Here is a 27,170-nt window from a genome sequence, read left to right on the forward strand (position 1 = left end):
GATCCACATCTTCCCTCTCGCCTTATCCCAGATCCTTCCGTAATGCACATGCCTCAGCTGATGAAGTTAGCGCTGATGGAAGCCAGAGCAGCGGCCTCAGACAGGGATCAAGATGCTAAAAATAGCTCATGGGGCTCTTTGCAATTTATATAAAAGGGCAGCATTGTAGGCTGTGGCTGGGGAGTCTCCCCAACACTAACTCTGTCCAATACCTTGGGGTACAGGGGATCCTGGTGTCTGGTCCTGCTAACTTAGATCTGAGAGTTTATCCAAACAGTGCTTTGATCTGGGATAAGGCAGATAGAGGAGGATGGTCAGGATATGTGGCCACGCAGGTCTGTGATGCTCAACAGTCAGCAGCTCATGCCTCAGAGCTGGGCTGTAAAAAGCACCAACACCAGAGATCATGGGTGTCAGACTTAACCCAGAGCCCCCTTTTGCCTGGAGCTGCCAGGCTGGAGACCAACACACCATCCCTCAGGATTGTCTGTACAGCCAGTTGTTGCAGTGTTGAAGCTGATGACTATGTCTTTGGCACCAAATGAAGTAGCTGGTTTCTCTTTGGGGCCATAGTGGTCAAAGAGAATCTGTCTCTTAATGCAAAAACTACATCCCAAGTGGTGAGGAATGCAGTACCCGAGATGGTAGCGGAGATCTCAGTCGGATCCCAGTAGCCTCTGGGGCAAACACTCAGAGACTCCTAGCGTGGGTGGGATCTGCCACGCTCCTCTGCCTGTCTCTCCATCTGTTACTTCTAAGCACAGACGTAAGTCCTTGAAAATGAGGTTCACATACATTCAGATGGTGTCTTGCCATTCCAAGTAGCCATTTTGTGAAGAGAAGTTCACAGCTCGTACTTGTGGATGCCCGTGTCCCCAGGCCTGAGCCAGACATGCTACTCTTGAGTCTTCATACTCGGTGATGTTACCTATGTATGACTGTGGCTGTATGAAAGCGGATTGAGTGCCTACTTGAAATTGCATATGGCTTTACCAAAATTGTAACTAAAAATCAGTTGGCTTCACCTGTCTCCACAGACATGTTCCAAGCTCCAAATAACCAAATCCAACCTCACAAAGGACCCACAGAGAATATTTCTTGATAATGCCAACTGAGATGAGAGTTAGCTGGTCATAAAAATAGAACCCAACAAATAACAAAGGCCAGAGGGTGGCTGTGCTTCTTGAAGTTGGTCAGGGGCCCGGGTGCCTTATCTTGTTGTTGTGTTATTTCTAAGGGTGTTGTCCTCATCTGCATGGTCAGAGCTGCGGTCTAGTCAGGAGGAGCCGGGGGAAGAGTGGACGAGACCTGTCCGTGTCTTCTGATCCAGATGGAGAAGTGGCTCAGCTCACTTGCCCTCACATTCCATTGGGAAGGCGGGTCCCTGGCTACATCTCCCCGCAGCGGCGCCTCAGAGATGTAACCGGAAGAGAGGCGAATGGATTTTGGTGGACATTGGGCAGCCTTTGACACAGTCCTCTTTTATAGACTTAATGTAGCACTTTGTTTATAATATGAAAGCACCCAGGTTATAATACTGATTGTTTTGGTTTTGGTTTTCCAGAAGACAGCCTGGGCCTGCCACGTGCTGTCTATGGACCGCTCCACAGTAATGAGTCAGTGTGCCCTCAGAGGAATGGAAGAAAACAAGGAAAGGTAAAAATAGCTTGAAAAATCCGATGTAAAAGTTCTGGCGTACAACAATTAAGTGCAATGCAGGACTTCGTCTAGGTCTGCACATGTCAGCAGAGGCTTTCCAGAAGGTGGAGATGGCAAAATTTCATGTTTCCTTTTGATATTTCTTCATTTCTGGTGGGAAGGCCAGAGGAGGTTAAATAGGAGCCAATTTTTCTAAGATTTAGAAGGAAGAGTTGGTATAGGTAGAACTGATGTGGTATAGTATTAAATATTTGATTCCAAAACTATCGACATTCACTCCAGAAACTCTGTTGCTTCTCCATTTGTGGGGGGCCAGTTCCCCAAGAGAAAGCAAAGGCAGCTCCCCCCCTCATGGCAGCTTCATCTTCTCTTGAAGTTGTCATCATTGCTTTTCTTCTGTCCTTTTTTCCCTTAAAAATAAATTTATTGATTTAATGTAATTACAATACCCATGAAGAGTACATGGTACATTTTCCTAGTTAAAAATATGATGTCACTATTGATTTCCCAGTTTTATGCCTGGTCTCCACTTCTGCCTTTTTCAGAAATAACGACCATGAACTACTTCTGTGTATTTCCTTCCAGAACTTTTTTTGGGTACCTGTTTACACAGGAAAAAGCCATTCATTTCTTCCTTCTCTCTGTTCTTTAAATAGAGGCCAGAATGCTATGTTTGTTGGTCTATTGTGTAACCTTTTAAGAAAATTCAGTCATATAGCTTGCATTGTTATCCAGACCATGTGTGAATCTACCTTGTTTTGTATTGCTGCACAGTGAACAGTGTGGCCAGCGTATGTTTATGGAGCTGTTTTCCTGGTGGTAGCAGTTACCTGGGGTCCTGGGCTGAGGTGCACATACTGGTAGAAGCCTTTGAGCACATGGGCAGACAGTTCATGGTTGCTGAGGAGAGGACTTACTTGGCCATTCTGTGCATACATTTAGGATCTTAATAAATATTGCTAAATCATTCTCTAAGGAGCACTACTTGTGAACAGGTGCCAGGTGTCCTGTCTGCCTGTCTCCTGTTGCACCTCGGATCTTCAGACTTCTTAATTGTTGCCAGTCTGTTGGGTGAACAGTGGTCTCTCTGCAGTTGTGATTTCCTTCCCTTTCGCTTTACTCTGGGAAGTTCATCTTCTCAGGTATCTCTGTGACCTAGTGTCACCTTTCAATGGCACTGATGGGTCTCTGTCCTCACAGTGGTCTGGGCATGGGGCAGCCCTGGTTCTTCCCAGGGTTGTCATGACTCCAGAACAGCCTGTCATAGGCTGCCTACTCCCTGAAGGGCTTTCCTGTTTCATTCAGCTGGTTCATCCCTCTACCATCATCAGTTGCAACAGCTTGAATCCTTACTCTGTCAGCCTCAGTGTGGGTCTCTGGATTTGCTGAATTCTTAAAATTCCCTGATAAGATGGGGAATTGTGTTGTTACCTCATTATGGCCCTTAGGTGACATTACGACTGGAATTCATTCAAAACCAATCCTAGCTGGAGAAAGAAGAACAACAAAGACTCTCTCTTGCCATGGAATCTTAGCTCCTGCTCGTGGCTCTCACTTTGCGTGACAGATGGACCCACGTTGCTGAGTGACAGGTTCTCTCGTGGACACAGCCTCAGGGTCTTGACCCACAGTTGTGATCTGCACCTGTGGTCTTCCCAGGGGTGAGTGTCAGAGTTGAGAGGGGGTGGTCGTGGGTTTTGTCTCCATCCAGCACATGAACGTGGACTCTTGCACATCACCAGCCCCTCAGTTCTGGGGTCCAGTCAGAGGTGGCAGTCTTACCTGTGCTCCTCCAGAGTACTTCTCTGGAAAAGGGTTTTCCAGACTGAGCATATTTGTCAGCGATGTAAACCTACTTTTTAAAAGATAATTAGACCCACCAAGCCATGGAGGGAGGGATAGACCAGTTGATAGTCACCCTACCCTAAAATGTTGAACTGTAGATCTTGTCTAAAGTTGGTAGAGTATAGACTTTCTTTCTTTTTTTTTTTTTAAAGATTTGTTTATTTATTTATACAAGCACTGGGTACAGTCAGAAGCGCGGGAAGGTGAGAGAATTCACCAGAGCAGGGAACAGAACAGGCAGAAGGACCGAAGTACACTGCTGAGGGGAGCAGCGGGCGTGGCAGGAGAGGTCTGCGCGCCATGTGGGACCTTCGCCGGAGGTCTGGGATTGAACCGGCACTGCAGAGGCTGCAGGCAGTTTTGCAGCCCAGGGCTCAACCGCTGTGCCACCAGGGGAGGCCCTACAGACTTTATTTCTGTTACTTTTCTCCTCAATAAACTTTTTTCTCTCTAAACAAAAAGAAATAAAATAAAGTGGGTGAGTACAAGTTCAAAGGTCTTCCTGAGACTCCCTGCCCCTTATGTTTCAGAGATATAAAAATGCGGAGTGAGAAGGAACCTTACCCATATTGTGTCACTTCTTTTCTTGCTTCTTCATCAATAGGTTTAAGCACTTGGGCCTTGAGTGATGAAATAATTGGGTTCTTGAGAGATGAGCATTGGTCTCTGGTCTCTGGCTTCTGGCTCTGCTCTTCACAGCTACCTCTCCTGTGATTATCAGCTCTCTTTCCTAAATAGGGTTTATTGGCACATAGTGCCTTGAAGGAAACTGGCTAGTTGCGCAATCAATTGGTTATTCATTCAGTGGGCAGTTATTAACTACTACTTTGTGCTCCAGAGACCAAAAAATGGGTAAGGTCTAAATTCTTGGGCAATTTGCACTTGGGTGGTGGGAAGGCAGTTGCAACACTATGAGAATGAGTAAGTGGAAAACTTGAATTCTTCTTTGGTCAGTGGGGATAGTGATAGTATTTTCTGTGAAGGGTTATCAGGGTGTCTCCTGGTAAAGCACCTAGTATGTGATCAGCACCCGATAAAGGCAGCAGCTTTAATTTTTGTTTATTTTTATTCCTTCAGAGAGTGAGAAACCTAGGGAGGTTTTCTATCAGGTGATTGATAGCACAAGACTTGTGTTTTAGAAATGGTAATTAGTTGACACAACGATTTGTCCTCTATGTATTTATCTTTTTAGCCTCTGCCTCAGCTATTGGGCTGTGAATTCCTGGGGGCCAGATCTTATATGTTTTTTACCTGGAGCTTGTCATATAGTAGGTACTACTAATGGTTGTGGACCAGTGAGTGCAGGGGTTGGAGTCATGACAAAGGGGAGCCCTGGATCCTTGAGGTGAGATTCTGTAACAAAGCCAGCCAGTAAGAAGGACCTCAGTTCACTGGGGGCCAACCCCACAGCTTTCAGGGGAAAGCTCCCTGACAGCCCTGCCCACAGTTTACACTTCTCTCTTCAGAACTCACATTTGCTTCTGTGATGTGTGGACATTTTTTCTTTTAAGCAAGCATTTTATTGCGAGGATACCTATTTCCATAGCAACCCTCTTTCACACCTTCTATTTCCTGATGCTAACTCATAAGAACATAGGATTTCTAGAAGATAAAGCCCCCTGTTGCCCTCAGAGGCCGCGGGTAGATAACATGGCATTTCTCTGGCTCAGTTTTCTTACTCTGCCTCAGTGGTGTTAGGTAAGCTGAATTTCTGACATTCTGTCAGGTGCAAAGGGGAGAATTTTAAAGGGAGAAATCCTTGCCTTTCTTATAAATCAATCCTTCCTACAGATGGACTCGGGGTCAAGTGGGTGGAAAGTTAGAGCTTAGTACATACTGGAAAATGAAAAAGGTTCAAGTTCATTTTTTCACTCATTTGTTCATTCATTCATCATCTTAACTTGGATCAGCAGCTCAAAGCACTTTGGCAAAATGCTCAAATAAGGAATTAGACTTTTCCTTGCATGGCCTTTCACTCCCAGATTGTAGAAATATGTATTTTTTTTTCCAAAGTAAAGATTGTCTCTTGCTTACTTGTTTATATCAGTACATTTTGAGCACCTCCTTGTGCTCTGCTAATCTTAACTCTCTTGGGAGGGGGTGAGGGCTTGTCTGGTGCAGCAACACTACATCTGCCCAGGGCCCTGCACCTAGTAGGCTCATGCGTGGCTTTGATGGACTAATGTAATAGAGTAATGTAGATAGTGACCTGGAGGGTTTTATGCAATAGTGAGACTTGCCTTGCAGTCCAGTTCCATTTTGGCCTCTGGGGTGGGCTGATTTGTAGGTGCTCCAGAGCCCCCTCCTTTACACCGGGTAGTTTCACCGTTTGTTAGTTGTTCTCTTTTTGATCTGCTTATCAGCTTCCATCTTGTCCTCTGGCCAGTGTGGTTTTGGTCACTGATTTTTATTGCCTTTTTGTTCACTGCTCAAAGGACTGTGTGGGGCCTGCTCTGCTTCTTCTACACTGAGAGGTTCAGCTGTGACCTTGAGAAACTGGAAACCCCAACAAAAGGGAGAGTGCAGCCTCTCCTGACCTGGTGCTCTGGCCTTAACTCTCAAGTCGTCAGCTCTGTGACCTTGAACAAGCACTTCACTTTGCCAGCTTATCACCTTGGAGATCCCACCCATGTTTCCTGCAGCTTGCTGTTTAGAACACGGTTTTCTCCAAACACTGAAAGGCATTGCAGGGAAAAAATGGGGACCAGTGCCAGCTTGTTTGGGTATTGCTGTTCTAAGCCCAGTTAAGTGGGGCCTGTCTGGTAGGATACTGCACATTAAAAGGTTCATGGATGTCTCTCAAGAGAGAGTAAAGCTGGAGGCTCCCACATCTGTAACTGCCCGGGTCACGCTGGGAACACACTGACCTGGGGGATTTTGAAGGCTCCTCACAGTTCTTCTACAGTGTGTCTAGGACAGAAAAGCAAAGTAACCAAAGACACAGATAGTGGGTTTTGAATGGTTTAATTTACTTTTTTGGTTAGGAACTTTAAAATTGTTGTAGACAAAGAGTGGAAGAGGCCTTTCCACCCCCACCATAAGCATGCGGGTGATTGAACTGGGAACAAGTGGAGGGTCAGGTACTTTCATAAAGGTTTTTATTCAGGTAGATATTTCCCCATGTAAAAACCACTGGACTTCACATTAAAAACAGTTGTGCAAATTCTGCTTTTGCCTCTTTCTGTTGTGTGACCTTGGGTATGTCTCTTTACTTTTCCTCAGATTCCTCATTAACTTAAAAGAAAGGGATTGGTTGACTGATATGTTTCCTTTTAATCCTAAAATATTAGGCATATTGTTTAAAACACTGGGAGCCCCATGAAGGCAAATCAGGGTCTGTGTATCTTTTCACTAGAAGTCACTCAATTAACACTGGTGAATGAATATAAAGACCGAGTAAGCTCTTTATTAGGCTCATTGGCACAGCCCCACAGACAAGTTACTATTAAGTTAGTGTTAAAGTAATTTAACCAGTTCCTTTGATCTTATGTGAGACATGCAAAGACCCCTAGAGCGAGGTGATATTTCACAGATGAGGGACCAAGACTCTGATTGGCCCAGGCTGGACTGTGACAAGAAATGAAAGGGCCAAGGCCCAGACTAGTCTCCTGAACCGCAAGATCTATTTTGTTGTGTTGGTTTTTTTTTTAATCCCACCAAAACCAGTCTTTAGCTGTCCTTGTACTTGGCACAGGTATTAATTGGTACTCAGATCTTGAAAGGTGTGCTGTGTAGTAGCAAAAATACCCTTTAGTTCTCCAGTGAGCCAGGTTTAAAAGTATATTTAGTTTGCAAACTTTTGCTATGCTGTTAAAAGTTTCAGATCAAGGTTGAGAAAATTTGTGTTTTACATCAGTTGAACCATTTTAAGATTTTTTTTCCTGTGATTTTTACATATCTGCTGTCTTGTTTTGGCTAATGCCTCCAGATTTTTTTTTTGGCTTAAACTGATGAACTATTTTTCCTGGAGTGGAGGACTTTTGCTTTCCACAATGGACAAATACCTGGAGAGACTGGTTTTCTTTCACACTGGAACCTGACAAAATGTTCATCTGAGACTGCATCCCAACCTCCATATATTCGATCTTCATCACCATGGAAATGGTGGCAAAAAGTGAAAGGGGGGAATTGTTAGGGGGAAAAGGATGTCCCAAAGCTAATTCCATATAGGCTTTGTGGACTCCACCCCCACCCCAGGTCAAAGCCAAAGACACTGGGAACTCCAAATCCCACCATCACCAAAGGAAGGTGGCTGGGACCTGAGGGTGGGGTTAAGCAGCCAGGTGGATATAAAAGGCAGACACGTGGGCTTTGGGGGTCCCCCATTTTGGCTCTCTGCCAGCTCGCAGCGTCCGGCCAGCTCTGAGAGTGACTTTGGGTTTCCAGGTCGTCGGATCGGGTAGGACGCATTAAAGACTTTATTTCCCTATTTTCTCCCTGAGTTGTACATTTTCCTTATTTCCTTTTCTCTTGTAAATAAACCTTTTATTAACCTTTTGTGTGTGTGTGTAGTAGAGTATTCATAAGTCCCTTTAAAGCGCGTGGGTGAGGACCCACAGCCAGGAACCCGTTTTAATATCGGGGTTGCTCTATAACAACAGCAGATGATAATGACGTCTGCCAATCTAGGACTCTCCCAAGGGATTTTTCATATATGCTGATTCTAAATATCACAGCATCGGAGCAGAACGCACATTGTTTACCTCCACCTCACAGGTGGGGAACAGAGTGTTAGTACCTGTTCCAGTGTCACAGGTAATTGTAGGACTCAGACCTGTGTCTCTGATACTTTCCAGTGAGAAAGCTCCTCACCTTCTCGCTGCCCCATTTGACTTTCTCTCTGCAGACGGGAGCTCTGAGCCCCTCTGCAGAATGGGGAGGAATGAGGACTGACGCTGCCCCAAGGCAGCCCCAACGGTTTTCAACCTAGAGAACCCATTGGGGTGCAGAGGTGGGCCTTCTAGTCTCACTGGGAGCCTATCAGCCTGTCATAATTCCAGGCAGTCTCCCCACAGGATAGCCCAGGGATCAGGGGAACTGCTAGGGAGGTGCAAGGGGAGGTGGTGAGGCCCCCACCCTAGCTTTTGAACTTTTCTATGTCTCAGTTTCTCATCTGTGAAGGTGGGAACAGTGGTCTTTAGTTCATAGAGTGGATGAGAAGGTTCAGAATGGTGCAGCGTGCCTGGCCCGTACCCCATACATGTTGGTTACCATCCTGTAAATCATTCTTTCACCAATCACTCTTTCACCAACCATTTCTGTAACAGGAGGCAAGAGGGTTTAAGGAAGGGCCGAGCAGGCTGGTGTTCCATGTGTACTCAGAAAACATTTGAAAACACAGGCTGGAGGGGACTCAATGGGCACAGCCATCCTGAGGTGGCATTAGCATGTGTAAATTGTGATGCACAGCAGCAGGAAAAGCGTGTCTCTGAGGTGTTTGCTCTGGCCCGTGCTCGTCTGGCCAAGGATGCTCATGCAGTCCCTCCCCTGCAGACGGACAGCAGGAGAAGGGCGGCACTGGCCCTGCTCACTGGAGACTATGTGAGTCAGTCCATGTTCTGGGGAATCAGATAGAAAATTCCTTCCAGGCAAGAGCTTGGCTCTTTCCCTGGAGATAAGTCAACCTTTTCAATTCCAAGGCCTTCTTGCTGCCTTGAGAATTGGGTTGGGAGGGGTTGGGGGCGGGGACATGGAACCCTGATTGTTGACAGTGCTTGCTGAGGGCCCACCAGAGGTTCGGAATTATCAAGGTACATTTATGATGTGCTGGTTTTATCTAGGATGTTCTACTAGGTGTGGATGGGGAGAATCTTGAGGTCTGTTTGTTTTGGTTTTACAAGAGCAGGGAAGCAAATAGAAAGCAGAATCAAGGATGATAAGAGGGAGGAGGGAGCCCCGGGGTCAAGTTTGGCTGGGATCATAGAAAGAAAGAGTGAGCAGGATCTTAGCCCTACCCACATGGAGGCTCTGCTTGTTGGAAAGTCAGACCTTCACCTCACAATCACATGGACAGAATGTTCCGTTAAGTCCCAGCAGTGGGGTTACTGTTCTCTGCTTACCAAGGCAAATATAAGGGGGTTTCACCTCTCCAGTGAAACCTGGGAACACTTCCTTGGGGAAGGGGCAAGCCTTCTAGGCAGAGGGCACACTTTCCCTGTTGTGGAAAGCAAATAAAAGAAGTATGAGAAAACCTTGGGCCTCCCTGGTTGCGTAAGGGGTTAAGCACCGCAGTATGAAGCAATCCGCAGCCTCTGCAGCATGAGTTCAATCCCTGGCCGGCCAGGGAGCAACCCACATGGTGCAGCAGACCTCTCCTGCCTCGCCCTCTGCTCCCCTCAGCAGTGTATTTCAGTCAGTCTGCTGCCTTTTCTGTTCCCTGCTCTGTCTCTGGTAGATCCTCTCCCACCCCCCACCCCCATCTCTGGCCTGTGCCCCAGCTATTGTATGCATAAATAAATAAAGATTAAAAAAAAAAAAACTCCAGCTGTTCTTTAAAAAAAAAAAAAAGAAGTATGAGAAAACCACTCATATTGCAAAAAGAATGTTGTGCTTGTGGATAGTCATTATATTTTTATGTTCTGCAACAATCAGATCCAGTCATGTGTTAAAAACCTAAGAACCCTGAACTTTGTGTTCCTAAATTTTGTATTATAATGTGTTATCAAACGAACTAGATTTTGCCTTGTATTTTTCTGCCCAACTATGCATTTGGAATAATTACATCCTGCAGAAAAGTTAAAAGAATGATATTTCCTTCATTTAGGATTTATTTGAACATTTACCCCCCTCTGTTCTGTGTGTGCACACACAGATACATACCCCCCCATACCCCCACCTAGCCATTTGGAAATTAGTAACAGACACATCCTGACCCTTCACCCTGAATACTTTGGCCTATTACTATAAGGGCCTGGTACTCTTGCATGATCACCTATGTTACCCAGTTCTGCAAATTAACATTAATTTTATAATATCTTCTGTTATCTAGTTCTTATTCACATTTACTCACTTCCTTCACAACAGCCTTTTCCAGTTCTTTCCCTTTCCCCCTGACACCCCATCCAGTCCTGGCTCAAGGATTGCATTTCTTACATTTCTTTGGTCTCCTCCATCCAGCATAGGGCCTTCCCTTGTTTCTGTCCACATGACACTGGCATTTTGAAGAGTCAGATCCACATGTGGATTTGAGTGTGTCCTTGTGATATCACTTACCATGTGCCTCTGTCCCTTCCCTTCCGAGAATATCGAGGAATGCCTAGAGGCTGCAGTAGGGCCAGGAGCAGCATTTGCTGTGTCCAGGCCTCAGTGATGATGCTGCTATTCCCCCAAGGTCAGGATTCTCTGGTGGTGATGCTGGGTGGCCTCTTGGTTAAGACCATAGCCTGCATCTGGCAGAGATGTGATAGTGCTCATAGTGCTAATAATTATTGGGAAGACTAAGTCTTTTATCCTAAACATAAGGCAGCTTTTTTTAAATTACAGAAATTAGTTATATACAAGTACAGCTCTGACTTTTTTGGGTTTACTTGTTTCAGACATTGAAATGAGACTCACTCTGATACTTTTTAAGATTTATTTATGCATACAAGAGCTGGGGTGCAGGCTAGAGGTGTAGGAGGTGAGAGAATTCACCAGAGGCAGAGTGGGGAGCAGACAGGTGGATCTACTGAAATACACTGCTGAGGGGAGCAGCAGGCAAGACAGGATAGGTGTGCTGCCCCATGTGGGTTATCTTCCTGGCCAGGGATCAAACTCATGCTGTAGTGGCTGTGGATATCTTCGAAGTACTGAGACTTGTGCTACCAGGGTGGCCCCCACTCTGATACTTAACAGGCATGGTGACCAAGGGTGATGTTTCAGAGAAAGCCTTTGAACTTTTTGGGCATCTCCTTCCCTTTTTCTCTTAATGTACCCAGGTCAGTTTTGACTAGAGTGTGCTTGCTGTGGCAGTCTCCCAATCCCTGTTTATGGCATTCAGGCAGGAAACAAGATGTCCTCAAGGTTAGTGCTTCATGGTGGGAGGGGAGTATTGGAGAGTGACAGAGACCCCAACTGCTGTGTGTGTGTCTGCAATGTGAGCATGCTCCTGTGTGTCGTTGTCGTCTCAAGGGGGTATGAATGGTGAGTCAAGGTGCTAAAAGTAGCGTCAGGTCAGGTGTGACAACAAAATGAATGCTGTGCCAATTTGGAGACGACATGTTGACAGAGAAGTCATGGTGTAAAGTGGGGTCTGTGTTTGGTTAAAGCTGTGCTGTGGTTCAAACATCCCACCAAAATTCACTCAGGCAGAGCAGAGGATTGTCACAGAGCCCCAGAAGGAAAGTGTCTTTAAAATAATCATTTTATTGGCCAGATCATTGTATATTTTTTTCTCTTTTCTTTCTTTTTTGTATATAAGAAAACCATTGATTAATAACTTCTTTTAGTTGTGTTAATATTATTAAATTGTCATACTGGTTCTAATAATTTTTCAGGTCTTATTTTTCCGGACATAATTACATCATCTCTAAATGAATAAAATTGTGCTTCCTCTTCCTTTCCAATTGTAAAATATTTTTGTTTTTGTTTTTTAATTGTCTTGTTGGATGGCAATTGCTTCCTGAATAATGTTAAACAATGGTGATATCTCGGGCCATTCTTACCTCTTACTGACTTCACCAGGAATGCTCTGCTGTGTCCCCTGAAATGTGATGCTGGCTTTTGGTTGAGCTAGCTAGCTTGCTCTTAGGAGCGTCCCTTCTATCCCTATTTTGCTAAGAGCCTTATTTTAATAAAGTCAGCAATAAGTGTTGACATTTAACAAGATTGGCATCTAATCTTGTTGCCCCCCCCCTTCTGATTCTGTTAATGAGTTGGATTGTACATACATAGTTTTCCTAATATTGACCCATCTTTTTTTAAATTTTTTTTATAGAGGCATGTTTTATTTATTTATTTGTTTGTTTGTTTGTTTTGTTTATACATGCACTGGGTACAGTCAGAAGCGTGGGAGGGTGAGAGAATTCACCAGAGCCAGAGCGGGGAGCAGAGCAGGCAGAAGGACTGAAGTACACTGCTGAGGGGAGCAGCGGGCGGCAGGAGAGGTCTGCGCGCCATGGGGGACCCTCCTCCGGTGGCCGGGGTGCAGTCGGGGATCGAACCGGCGCTGCAGAGGCCGCGGGCAGCTTCGCAACCCAGCGCTCAACAGCTGCGCCACTGGGGAGGCCCAATATTGGCCCATCTTGCATGCCTGGAGTGAGCCACATTTGGTTTTATCTGTTTCTTTTAAGCTACTTGCTTTTTAAGCTACTTGCTATTGTTTGAGTTAATGCTCATGAAGGGGCAGTTGGTTTATCCTGTGGCGTATAGCAATGCCGACAGAATAGCTTTGCTTCACTTAGGGAAGTTGGAGCTAGAGTGATGAAAAAAATCATCTCCGTTCATTAGGCCAAAACACCATTACTGAGTTTTTGATAAGTGCAAAACATTGGGTGGATGGTTTCTGGTGCCCCTAGTAGCTTGGAGAGCTTGTGATTCATGGTTTCATTCATCAGGAGTTGTTGTTATTGTTGCAAGTGATAGAAGCAGTTCAGTCTGGATTTGGCACCATAGGGAACGTAATGGCTCATTTAAGTGGGAGGCCTAATGGTAGATTGCTTCAGGCATGGCTGGACCCGGGGGTTCAGTGTTATTAGGCCTTGGTCTCACTCTTTCCTTCTTTGGCTCTGTTTTCTTCTGTATTGGCTTCATTCCCAGGAAGACTTCCTCCACGTGATACCTCCCAGAAGCACCAGGCTGACATTCCCCACAGCTGTGGAGTGAGAGTTTATCAATCCCACTCATTCCAGCAAGACTTCCCAAGTAGACTCTTATTTGTTCAGCTTGGGCCACATGCTCTCTCCAGGAACTTGGGGGAGGGGGATAAGGTCAGCCTCATCTGGACCTGGGGGCTTAGAGTGGTGGAAGGCCAATGGGAAGACCAAGTGTTACCCGCAGACAGGGATCAGATGCTGGGTGGCAGAAACACGCAGTGCTCATGACCCTTTCGTCTGTGGTCTTCACTGTCCTTTTTCACAGGTGAGAGGGGAGTTTGCCAGGACCCATGATTCCTAACACAACCCCAGGGCCCAGCAACTCCATGACGGATTCAGGATTCTAAGTCTGTACCTGAGGGTCTAGGCCTTACTCTCGCCACTGAATGATGCACACGTGTGGAGAGTTAAAGCATTAGCCGGGCCCCTTGAGATTTGGTTGTTCAAGGATTTGCCTGGGTTCACCCTTATTCCCACCCCCTAGCTGAACTTCATGATTTATCTCGGCCATTTTGATAGTCTCCTTTTCATAATGAACCTAGAAAGCAGACGCTTTAAAAAGGGTGCCTTTGATGGGATGTTAACTATTTTATGTGGCTCTTTCATAGCAGCAAAGCTTTAATTTGGCAAAATCTTGCTTGGTCTGATTTGTCATTGATTTAAAAACATTCTTTTCCCCTTTTAACCTTTATTGAGTTGTAAATATATATAGTGTGTGTGTTAACTTAAGTGTAGAGCTCAGTGAGTTTCCATATATGTTCATACTGCTCAGACCCAGGGAGGGCACTTGTGCCAACACTTTCCCTCTCCCACTCCAGCTTCTCTCCTGGCCGACCCCCTTCTTTCCTTCCCTTCCCCACCTCCTCCCAGGAGAACTGTGATTTCCTCACCACTGCCTGGTCTTGGGCTGCACTTAAGAACTCTCTTTTGGCTGCATAGGCCTAAGTCCAGGGTCCAAGTTAGAAACCTGCTCCTGGACTCTTGTTTGGTGATGGAGCTGGGGAGCTGCCACCCCTGGAGGAGAAACAGCCATCTGCCGAGCCCTCCTTGTGCCAGACGGCAGCCAAGAGTAGTGCTGGAAAGCCCTGGCTCTCTGCTTCTCTGCCAGCAATGAAACCAAAGACCAGGGCCCCAAGAGAGAAGTGATTTGCCAAAAGTCGTTGGTTGACTCAGGCTCAAGGCCAGGCAGATGGTCTTAGCCACCGGCCAGCCATCCAGTGCGTCCTTCCTGTTCTTTGAGCCCAGGTACAATGAACACCAAGAAGAACTTCAGGCATCATGTTTAAAATAAGTATAGACCAATTTTTTTTGGGTAAGAATAATGTCACATGTAGTGCACATCAACTAAGGCACTGAGCCAAGAATGTGTTGTATGCACTATCTCATTTAATCCTCAGAACAACCCTGCGAGGTAGGGCCTATTAGCTTTACTGTGCATTCAAGGAAACTACAGCACAGAGGTGGCTGTCATTGAGTCTGGTCACTCACCCCTCACCTCATGATAGTCCAGATTTTTTTTTCTGGAAAATGTTGAAATTCTGCAAGGGGTGTGTGTGTATGTGTGCGTGTGGATTGGAAGGAAGATAGATGCTGGAATCTAACTTCTTTGGGTTCAACCCTGGTCTTTTTTATGACCTCTGACAAAAATGTTAACCTCTCTGAACTCCAGTGTCTAGCTATAAATGGGGTAATGGTAATACCGACCTCATAGGGCAGTTGTGAGGATTAAGTGAGGTGATGTTCATCATAGACTCAGCATGCTGTTTGGCAAGGCTATTTTTATATTGAAAAGTCAAGTTATAACATTTCTTTGGGAGAGGGTGAGAAGTGACATAAAATTCAGCTGAAAAAATTATTATCACCGGGCCTCCCCGGTGGCGCAGCGGTTGAGCGCTGGGTTGCGAAGCCTCTGCGGCCTCTGCGGCGCCGGTTCCATCCCCAGCTGCTCCCCAGCCACCGCAGGAGGGTCCCACATGGCGCGCAGACCTCTCCTGCCGCCCACTGCTCCCCTCAGCAGTGTCCTTCGGTCCTTCTGCCTGCTCTGCTCCCCGCTCTGGCTCTGGTGAATTCTCTCACCCTCCCGCGCTTCTGACTGTACCCAGTGCCTGTATAAACAAACAAACAAACAAACAAATAAATAAATAAAAATTAAAAAAAAATTATTATCACCCCCAAATGTGAACACTTTAGCATAACTTTTATTTTACAATTCTACCATAGTTAAATGATTGATGATAACATGGTATTTAAGAACATAAAAAGAAGTGGACTGTGTAGGATCAACTCCTGACTATGCCACTGTGTAACCTCGGCTAAATTGCTTCACCTCTCTGTGCTGGAGTTTCCTTGAATGCTCAGTGAAGCTAACAATAGGTCCTACCTTTAGGACAGTTCTGAGGATTAAATGAGATAGTGCATATAACATCCTTGGCTCAGTGCCTTAGCTGATGGGCAATGCATGTGACATTATTGTTACCCCCCAAATTGGTCTATATTTCTTTGTGGTCTTTAGGCATGATGGCTGAAGTTCTTCTTGGTGTTCATTGTACTGTCTTCGTGCTGGCGTGTCACTGAGAGTCATCTCCCGTGCCTGTTTCTCCTCGCGTTTGTGTTCGTGACAGGGCGAGTGGACTGACAGCTGGGCAGCAGCATCCTCTAGAAGCGCAGGGAGAGGTGGACTCTTGGAGAAGCGGGAATGTGCTGCTTTTCCTGGCTTGAGCTTTTGTTCTGTTGGGGACAAAGGTGGCTTTCACGGTGACTCATCCTGGGGCAGAAGTGACCACTCCATGGGAAAAGCGGAATGGAGTTCAATCCCACATGTGCCGGGGGGCGCGGGGGTGTCTCGGCCCTTGCGCAGCAGAGCCGGTGGGGGCAGGGAGGGCTTATTTCTCAGTGGACCAAGGGGTCGTCTCAGCTCGTGATGGGTCAAGTTGAGCAACCGAAAGGATGTGAGAAAATAAAAGGTGCTAACTCGGCCGGCTCAGCCTTTGTATTTTGAAAAACGCTCCTTTCAGCTCTGAATGGTCCCTTGAGCTGCAGGGAGCAGTGCCAGTTAACCCACATTTAATTAGAAACTGGGCTAGTGGGTGTTCTCTCTCCCCACAGTGCGTCCTGTGTGTTGGACCCTTTCCAGTGACTGTTACAGTAGCAGCCATTTATACAGGCCTGGCTGGCTGGCCGGTGCAGTCATCTGGGTGAATGTATATCCCTCTCCTGCCGCCTCCGCCTGCTCTCTCCTAATTGAATTTGCCAGCCCTCGAGAGAGTGTGGACTTTCCCCTTGATTTTCCTAAGGATCAATCTTCTTTGTTTATCTTTGCCTACTGCCCCTGTTGGGGAAGGATCTTAACACATCCTCACTGTTAGATTTCTGTTTTCCTCTTCAGTGGAAGTTTTGGGGTGAAAGTTCCTCTCGGGTGAAATTCTGTGGATTTCCTTTCATCTGGTGACTGCCCCCTGGGGCGGGGGTGGTGGTGGTGGTGGTGGTGGTGTGTGTGTGTGTGTAAGTAAGTGTAAGTGTAATCTTCCCTCTGCCTCCTCCCCCAGCCTCTCTGTGCCTTGTTCCAGGGCCTGGGACCTGGGGATACAGTGACTTCCTTGTCTGCTGAGTTCCCACCAGCTGATGAGCAAGATCATTTTCAAACTCCTGACACCTGCTTATCAAAACCGCCAGCTGCACTCCACAGACATGACCCCTCCCCCAATCCAGGGAAAGAGGAGATAAGAATAGGCCAGGGAGGGACCAAGAGCTTGAGAGTGAAGGACACTCTTCATCTGACCTTTAAGGTGTGGGCGGGCATTTGATTGGACAACTGGGCCCCGCAGGCTCTCTATTGATGTAAATGCCCCACCATAGCCATGTGCTGCGGCTTAGAGAGGTCTTAAATTTAGACAATAAAATATGTACATGCACATTATGTGATTTAACCCCCATTTTTATTGTTCTTGCAAGCAGCATTACTTACAGAAATAAGTTTTAGAGCGTTAACCTGCCTCTCATTTTTAAAAAAGATTTATTTTTTATTTATGCATGCAAGAACTGGGGTGTAGGCCAGAGGTGTCAGGGGTGAGAGGATTCACCTGAGACAGAGTGGGAAGCAGAACAGGCAGATCTCCTGAAATACACTGCTGAGGGGAGCAGTGGGCAAGACAGGAGAGGTCTGCTGTGCCATGTGGGCAGCTCCCTGGCTGGGGATCGTACTCAGGCCACAGTGGCTGACGATAGCTTGATAGTGCTGAGACTTTAACCCCTGTGCCTCCAGGGAGGCACCAACCTGCCTCTTACTTTAAAGTGCAGTGGTCACAGAGGCTCTGTGTGATGGAATACAGAGACAGCATTGTGGGGTTCCAGTGGGGGTGCTGAGGCTGCAGGATGGCATGTGTGAGAGGGGATGTTCCTCTTCCCCTTTCAGGGGTGTGGTGCCATCAGGGTCGCCACTGGATGGTGTGAATTGTGAGCTCATTTTCTTTTTCAAATCATTTCACTTCTATCCTGTTCTTCCTAAATCTAACAGTGTGTGTGTAAATTAGGAGTGAGAGACAGCGAGTGAGTGCCCAAACATTTCTTCCATGGAGTTAAGTGTGTTTTGTAAATCAGTCCATATCTGTTCTATGAGAGAACTCTCCCCATTATTCAGGCCTTTTCACAAACACTGGGGTCCTTTATTCTCCATAGTTGGGCTTCTTGGGAGCCCTGACTCTGGGAGGGCAGGCCTTTACTGTGATGGGCCCAAAGGAAAGTTGGGCTGTTCATACATCTAAAGCTGGTGAGCGCCCTTGAAGATTGCCAGAGGTCAAAAATGATAGCAGGTCCTCAAATAACATCATTTTGTTCAGTTTATTGTTTCATTATAATGTTAATGAGAAAAAAATGGTTCCTGGCAGGGTCCTCTGTGGCTGTGTGGCCTTTACATGTTCTCTCCATGTGTGCGTGGATTTTCTCTGGTGACTCCAGTTTCCTCCCACATCCCAAAGATGTACATATGAGGACCACTGTCCTGTCTCAGTTGTCCCACTCAGAGTGAGCGTGGGGGTACATGTGTTCGCCCTGGGGTGCAAGGGGTTCTGTCCAGGGTCAGTTCCCTGAGCTGTTGGGATACACTCAGGCTACCATGAGCTGGAATAAGCAGACTAGAAAATGAATGAATGAATGAATGAATGAATGAATGAATACAAATTATTGTTTAATATCAGAAGTGTTTGGGGGCTTTATTTAGAAGTTTGTTTTGTGACCAGATACTTGCCATGGAAACTTAACCCTCATTTATATCAATTAGCCTATGATAAAATTGGTTTTGTTTATATCACGTTGCTTAAAGCTGCAGTTTCCAAAAACTTATTGGTGACATTAAGTGAGGAATTACTGTAATCTCAGAAGGCCTCCAAACTATGTGTAAAGGATAACATGCACAGTTTTGTGTGTAAGACCCTGTACACATATTTAGATGTCAGTATGCAGGTATTATGCAGGGAGGGGGAGGAGGGCATGTGCAAATCAATCCCTGTGTAGTTTCTACTAATATAGGAGGGTACAGGAAGGAGGTACGTTGCTGAATACCGAAGATCAAAGGTTCAATACTGTGGTGCCCAAGTATTGGAGCCCATGGTCAGAAGCCTGGGCTCAGAAGCCACCTAGTCACTTGCTGTCCTGTGATCTTATTCAAATTTATACCTTACTGGTCCTCAGTTTAATCATCTCTAAAATAGGGATGATAATGTAATACCAGCACCTGGGCCAGAATTAGAGCTCACCGAGTGTTAACTGTCATGTTGCTGTTGATAGTATCGCTGTCATTACCATTATTATTATCATCATTATGATGACCCATTAAATGTGACTGGTTTGAGAACTGAGTTTCCCTTCCTGCACTCTTGGCTTGGGTGGTTCCTTTAAAGAGATGTAGCGCAGAGTCCCTTGTCCCGTACCCCAGCCCTCTTCCATAGGGGCACACTTGTGCTGGTAGAGGCTGTGCGCCACGCTCCTTCTCATCTGCTTCTTGCTGCACACGGCTCCCTTGTTGATCTCCTGCAGTGACAGCAGGGCCACAGCGGTCCTGCATGCCCTGGCCTGTGCGGGCGGGTGACAAAATGCAGATGTGGCATTTTTGACTCTGACTCCATGGTCCCACCTCCCAAACATGTGTCCCTGGCCAAGGGGCTGAGGGACCTGCATGAGGGGCCCAGATGAGGGATGAAGGGTTGGGCAAGACAGCCCACAGGGTCAGTGCATTTCAGGAGGAACTTTTAAACTAGCTCTGGTCCTTGGATGGTCAGTGTGAGAATTACTGGCAGGCTGTGGCACTGGCCCACTTAGTGGATCACTTGTATGGTTTTTGTGAAATATCTTGACCTTAAAGTTTTTCATGAGTGTTCCAGCTGAAGTAAAAAAATGAAAAAATTAAGCAATATGTTGAAGGGGGGAGAAAAAAATCCAGACTTCTGAACTGGAGTCTGGAACTTAAATGCTCACAGGGTTAGCCAGTGAAGATTATGAAAGCAGCAGCTTGGGCAGTTCATTCCCTTGCCCAGGAACTCGCTCCCTTTCCTAGTTCCCACCTCCTCTTGGAAATGCCAGCCCACTGTGGCTGTAGCTGCCCATTTCCTGAGAGAATCCAGAAATCAGTAGCTTAATGTAAAAAAAGCTCCAAATTCTCAAGGTTTTGAAATATTGGCAACTAATCAAACATGTCTCTGGGCTACCAGCTTGTGAAGGACCTGTGAGATACTGTGCTTGTGCCTTTGGGGCTTGCAGATGAGGAAACTGAGTCCAGAGAGAAGTGACTTGTCCATGGTCCTAGAGCTGGATTTAAGTCCAGGTCTCTGGAGCCCCCTCCCATCTTGGGCCCTTTTCCCCAGTTCCATCTGGACAGTGTGTTTGTCATTCTTCCAAGAGGGCCATTAAGTGGAGTTTTATTGCATGTGACAGGGTCATCCAAACTCTGCTATGGAGATAGTGGGGTGGCCACAGGAGGTGGGAGCCCCAGGAAGTGTGAGCATGGTCTCTCTTCTGGGTTGACTCGGGGAGGTTCACATGTTCCCAGAAGAGGCTGTTCTTGGCAGAGCCACCAACCTCCTAGGAGTCATCCTACTGAACAACACACGGATTTAATTTTGCTGAAGTTTGATCTGTTCTAGGAAAGTAGATCCTGTGTGGCTCAACTAGGAATTTTCTTCCCTAGAATCTGTACAATCTAAAATACTTTGGAGATCTGAGCCTTCTTAATAGACTTGCGTAATACCCTCCATGTCAGGCCATTTCAGGCTTGTCCTTTAGCTCGAAAGGACCAGTCTGCCCCCGGACCACGACATCAAACCCCAGCTGCCTGGCGGAGCAGCTCTGCTGGGATGAGCTGAGAGAAAGTCCTCCTTGCTAAGTGGTTGTTGTGGTCAAAAGACTGAGCAAGGGACTCTGAAATGAATGTTTCCTGTTCCACAGCAGGGGAGAGGAGAGGCTGGGGCCTCTCATATTCATGTGCTGCTTTGTTTGCTCGTGAAAAGGAGAGACATTTTATTATTTTTGCAAGTTATTGCAGCATGAACCTCAAACACCAAAGCCAATCTCTTGAGGAAAATTGATCAGGATCCAGGAGCAGCCGTCAGGCCCTGGGAGGGTGACTCACAAACAGCAGAGTTCCCGTACACACCCTTCCCGGCCAAGAAGGAAAAGACTGAGTGAGGAGTTAAATGTGGAGCGGTGGGGTGGGGTGCTGCAGGCATGGTCTCTATTTTTGAAAAACAATATGTGTTACAGTCAAAGCATTAATACCTTCTGAGCAGCCAGGAGACTTTAAAAATAGGAGGTTCTGCAGAAAACCATTTTGGCGGCATGTTTTCCTCTGGAAGACCAAGTGGTCACTCTCAAAGCCCGATCCTGGAATAAATAAAATTGGTTCTAGCTCAGCCTCCACTGGAGGCATGCGCAGTGGCAGCTCTTTTGTGGCTGCCCTTCCTTCGGGGCTGTTGGAAGTGTTTCTGAAGCCAGTATGATCTATGGGTCTCAACAGCAGAACAACTGGTTTTTCAGGCTGTTGAGAAAGCCTATGATTTATGTGGCTCAAGTATGGTGTAATTGACCCCCACTTCCAACCCCTAAAGTTCCAGAACAAACTCAGAATTCATGTGAATCAGCAGTTTAGTCATTAACTTTTTGTGCACATCATACACGCAGAAAAGGCTACGGTAACCTTGCAGCTCTGTGTTTTCACAAACTTTTGCAGTCTGCACCCTATCAGGAAAGAACATGACAGGTGCCCACAGGGAAGCCACTCTCCTGACTTCTGTGTAAATGGAGTCCCCAGAAAGCTTTGGTTTTGCACTTAGAGAGTCATAACTAGGCAGGGTGGTGCCTTCAACCTAAGGGAAAACCCAGTCAGGCAGGGCTGTTCACTGAATGCCAGGAGGAAGATAGCTGTGGCCTTTGGGGTTCGAGGGTGACGTTGGTTCATTGGCTGGATGGAGATGGATTTGTGGCAGCCTCTTGGAGAGTAGATAGGCTTGAGAGAGCGTAGCCATGTTTGGGGAGCTGTCAAGGGCAGGCTGTACACTGAACTTGTGGTTGTGTTGATGATGGTGTGTGTGCTGCTGATATCCAACCGTTTTCTTAAAGGCCTAATTGTTCCTGAAATACTGCAAGCTGAAAGCTGCCTGTTGAGGGTGGAGAGGGGTCCTGAATTGGAGCCAGAGAGAAATGCCATGTGTTGTTACTGATAGAAATCTGATCCCCCCGGATGCCGCCTGTCAGCGTGGGGGCTCCTACGCTGATGGCCTGGACGATGCCTGCGCTCAGTGGAGACAGGAGGATGCAGCTCCGCCTAATGAGCTCCTTGTTTCCTGGGCCAAGGTGTGGGGTTTCTTTGAGGGAAGCCATTAACCACTTTGATGCTTTGTTGAAAACAACTGAAATCTGCCTTGTTGGTGTGGAGGGAGGTTTGATGTGTACTTCACCCTGGTCCTTGGTTCCAACAGCTGGGACCCCTCCCCCAACACCCCAGGCCCCTGCCCCCCCCCCTCACACACACACACTGGCAGGTGTGGGCATAACTGGGCTTCTCAATGGTTTGCTCTCACATTTCTTAAATGTGTGGCTGGGATGGTTTCTATATATACACTTGCTTTAAGTGACTCAAGAGAGCAAGGCAAGGGGCAGATCCTGTTAAAATGGTTTCTGTTTATTCAATATTCATTCAGCGTTTATTGAGCACCAACTTTGCTCCAGGTACTGGGGATGATTTTCTGGTTAGCGGGGTAGCTGGCTTTATGTCACTGCAGTGTTCTAGGTATGTTAATGATTGGTTCGAAGATACATGTTGTGCATTTGTCTCTCTTGATGGGTGTTTATCACATCATAACAAGAAACAATATTGGTTTATCCCAAAGAACGTGATATGTGTAAACATCTTTGTACACTGGAAAGTGTTTAGCAAATAAGACTTGTGGAGGGGATACCATTGCTCCTTCAAGGATCAGATGACAGCTCCAGATCTTTACCTTCAGCTGCCAGGTAGAGACAGGCCAAGGCCTGTAGGCAGAGCTGACAGGGCAGGAGGGACAGGATGTCCAGCAGTTGGAATTAGAGAACTTCCCCATGAGTCTGTGATTCATGTTGGGGTTTCCCTGTTGTGCAATAAATACAGTACTCATTGGTTATGCTTCTGTCACCCTTATTATCCCATGTGATCATGTAAGGGTAGAGAACGTGGCACTGAGGTGGGCTACAGCAGGCATGTCCACTGTTGAAGTTAGTGTTTCCCTCCCGAGGCCCTCATTCTGATCTGCTGCTTACTATCACCCTGGTAAAGTTGCTTAACACACTGTGCCTCAGTTTCCTCTTCTGTCAAATACAGTTGAAATTAGCACCTTGACACAGGATTTTTGTGATAACCAAGATTAAGTACTCAAGTACGCACTGTTGTTTCTTCCTAGTGATTTCTGGATGTGCGCATCTCCCAAATTGTTTCACACCTGATGTGCCCAGTAAAAGTGGGGTCTTTTTTTGCCTAACGGTATAGCTTAAAATGTTTGATCTTATATAATCTACATTTTAGGAAGGGATTTGTGGATTTTAAGAAAACATCTTATGAAGAAAAGGATACCCGTTCCTCTTATGCACCCCTACTTACTTCAGGGCTTGCATGGATTGCGCTATTCTGTAGATATGTGATGAAATCTGAGTTTGTTTATACTGACCTGGATAAGATATGTGGTGGGGGATTGGTGGATGCAGGAGGCAGTTACTTGAAAGGGGACCTATAGCCTGGAGATGCTGTTGCCTCTATTACATTCGAATATTCTGTTTATGTGCCTGAAGGGAATGGGAGGAAGACCCAACTGGTAAATCCAGACCAGCCACCAAAAGATTCCAGGAAGGAAGCTCTGGGTGTTGCCTTTTCCCCTGCCAAGTTTTTGTCTCTTAAAATACGGAAACATTATCAGGGAGGATCCATTAGAAAACAAAGCCAGTGAAAAAGTCCACTAGGAAGCGAGTCCAGACCAACATTACTTCCCTGGGTTTTGTAATCTGTTGTACCTGACAAAGACTTTCTGCTGTGGGGACCAAATACTCCCCTCAGGTTCTCACAGCACTTGGTTGTGGAAGTTCTGTGGCCTTATTTCATCAGTGTTTAGGAATAGGTGGTCACTTGTCTGTTTCCCTCTCTGGATGAATGAGCTCCATAAGGGCAAGGACTGCCTCTGTGTGTGTGTGTGTGTGTGTGTGTGTGTGTGAGAGAGAGAGAGAGAGAGAGAGAGAGAGAAAGTGTTAGTGATTGTACTAGTTTCCTATGGCTGCTATAACAATCACAACAAACAGTGGTTTAGAAAAACACATGTATTATATTATAGTTCTGGAGGTCTAATGTCTAAAATCAGTCTCACTGGGTTAAAGTCAAGATGTTGGTAGCCCTGGCTCCTTCTGGAGCTCTAGGGGAGAATCCTTTTCTTCGCCTTTTCCAGCTTCTAAGAGGTCACCCCCATTCCTTGGCTTGTAGCCACTTCCTCACATTCCACTTCCACCTGTCGTCACATCTCTGTCACTGCTCTCGCCCTCCTAACCCCTCCTATAGAGACCCTTTTGGACACAGTGGATAATCCAGGATACTCTTTCTCAAAATCCAGAGCTTAATCATATCTGCAAAGTGTCTTTTGTCATGTCATGTAATATTTCACTGGTTCAGGGAATTAGGCTGTGGTCATCTTTTGGAGGCCATTATTCAGCCTTCCGCATGGACACATTCCCCATGGTGCCAAGCTCACAGATTCTGGCTCTGCCACGTACCAGTTCTGTGAGGTCAATGAATTACTGAATGTCTCTTTAAAGAGCCTCCTCATCTAATGTGGGGATGATAATAATACCACTTCCCCTCTTCTGAGACACAGTGGAAATAATAAATGGAAGTGTTTAGAATAGTGCCTGGCATTTTGAGTGATTTCTATTCTTATTTTTTTTTTGAATGTTTTCTGTTCTTACCACCAATATTTATTCCTAGTAAGCACTCTAAAGTATTTGGATATGTGTTGTTTTCATGTTTGACTGGTGGTTCTGACTATTGACACTTAAGAAAGAAAAGTCTTACCATTATAGGTAACATATATTATGTAAATGTGGTAAACATATAGGAAGTATAGTAATACCTAATAAATATGTATATCTTTATGTTTTTTAAAAAGTCTCACTTTGGCTTTAAGGAAATAAGACTAACTCATCCTTTGTGGGGAAATATTTTTTATTCCTTTGTAGAATGATACTTTGATAATACTTAGGGTAGGAAGAAGTTATTCTGACATCTAAATCATCCTATTGGCTACAGTTCTAGTCTATTTGCAATTGGCTATCCTGTTGGTGAGACTTTGCCCTGTGTTTGTACCAGGGCTGCCCTTCTGCTCTCACATCCGTGTTTCAGAAGAGGAGGAGGGAGAGGGAAGGTCTGGCTACCTATCAGGAAAGCAAAGTCCTTCTGGATTCCTTAGCAGATTTCTATCTACATTTCCGGTCAGAATTGAGCAGTCTCTTCCTGTAGCTTCAGGAGATCTGGCAAGGTGAGAATGGTTAATTGCAACTTAGGAACACACTGGATTAGCCTAGTAAGGACAAACAGTTGCCATCTGCCCTGGCTACCTGGAGAAGCTCTGACTGGAGCAGGAGCCTGGGAGATCTGAACACAAATGGTCCCGTGATTATTACAGTGTTGTTTGTAGTGATGAAAACCTGTAAAAAGCTAAATACCTGTGAATAGGATAATGGACAGATTGCTATTATGTCCATACAAGCAAGGACTGTACAGCAGTTGTGACCTGCATGTGTCAATGTGGGAAAATCACAAAGTATCAAATATAAACTTGAAGAAGGTTAAGTATAGAATAATACGATTCCGTTTATATAAAGTTTATGTGCAGAAACAGTATTACTTATAATTACACAGTAAGGTAAGTGTACGAGTGGGGTGTGCCACATCACTTCAGAAGGGAGAGGAAGTGGGAAGGAATGTAATTAGGGAAGATGAACAGAGAGCATCAGTTATTACCTGCAATCAAGGAAGGAAAAATTCAGGTTTTGTGGGGCCTGCCACGTGAAATTTGAAGGGTCCTTTTTAAGAAAAATGGCCCTACCATGACTTTCCTGTAAATCTACCTCTACTTAATCATTGTAAGTGTGTATATGATGTGAAAGAAATAATTTCTGAAGGTAGGTGGGATGCTTTTTGTAGATGATCAATAATAACATTCACAGTCATAATAGCTAACATTACTGCACTCTTTCCATAAGCCAGGCATTGGGCCAACCATCTGGCCAGATGTTCTCATTGACTTCTCATGACCAGCTGATGATACATATGCTGCTTACTAACCTCTTTCTATGGACAAGGAAAGCAGAGGCTCAAAGAGGTTAAATCACTTGCCCAAGGACACATAGCAGTGCATGGCAGAGGTGGGATTCAAATTCATCGAGCAGAACAGGACTTGTTTACTGTGTTTTAAATGGATTAAGCATGCCACAATGTGATCTCTTCATTTCTGTTTACATGTGCGCAATGTTCTTGTCAATAAACACTCATTATTTTTAATGAACTGGAGGAAGGGCAATAGGACTTGAAAATATTTCTTCATCACTTGGAGGTTATTTTTGAAATTAAGCAGTGTGTTCTTTAGCAGTATTTCCAACATAAATGACTTGATGAATTGGCAAGAATGAATGGTGATAAGTTAAATGTCTTTGATTAAAAGAGTTTTGATTAAAGAAAATCTCTTCAAAATCCTTGTTGTACTTATTATGTCAGCTGAGCTAATGCAAAAAGTCCAGTCATAAGTAATAACATTAGCCCTGATGACTTTGTAGTTACAAGCTTCTGGAGTCTGTCCCCATATGCGTATGCATTAAGCATTGCAAGGTCCAGAACAACATGCTTAAATGCGCACTTGGGTCTGTCTCGTGGTATCTGCCAAGGACAGGTCCCTCTGTGTGCCCATGTGACATGTGGACATAACTTCTCTGCATCCTGATATGACCAATTCTGCAATGAGGGAAAGATGAAGGCAAATTGTGTTTGAATTGGCCATTCCTTGCATTAGAAAGCTTGAGTTAAGAACCAAACCAAGCTCTTCTGCCCATTTTTTGACTGGATTATTTTCTTTGTTTTTGTTGAGTCTCATCAGCTCTTTGTAGATTTTTGTGATCAGTCCTTTATCATTAGTGTTGTGTGCAAAAATTTTTTCCCAGTCAGTGGGGTTTCTCTTTGCTTTGGTTATTGTCTCTTTTGCTGTGCAGAAGATCTTTAATTTGATGTAGTCCCAGTTGTTATTTCCAAAGGGCACCTGCACCCCTATGTTTATAGCAGCACTATTTACAATAGCTAAGCTATGGAAACAACCCAAATGCTCAAAA

At 45.6% G+C, this 27,170-nt stretch overlaps 1 protein-coding gene across 1 annotated transcript in view; it reads left to right on the forward strand.

Annotated features, from left to right (window-relative positions):
• Positions 1-1,577: 1,577 nt before the first annotated feature.
• ARHGEF3 (Rho guanine nucleotide exchange factor 3) overlaps positions 1,578-27,170 on the forward strand; it is a gene marked incomplete at both ends in the record, with an annotated part of 233,359 nt that continues 207,766 nt past the window's right edge. Inside the window, one exon of the mRNA XM_084247482.1 lies at positions 1,578-1,656. Within this exon, the coding sequence (XP_084103608.1) occupies positions 1,595-1,656 (62 nt within the window). The remainder of the gene's footprint in view (positions 1,657-27,170) is intronic.

The sequence above is a fragment of the Talpa europaea genome (assembly GCF_964194135.1).
Source record: "Talpa europaea genome assembly, chromosome: 11".
NCBI classification, from domain to species: Eukaryota; Metazoa; Chordata; class Mammalia; order Eulipotyphla; family Talpidae; genus Talpa; species Talpa europaea.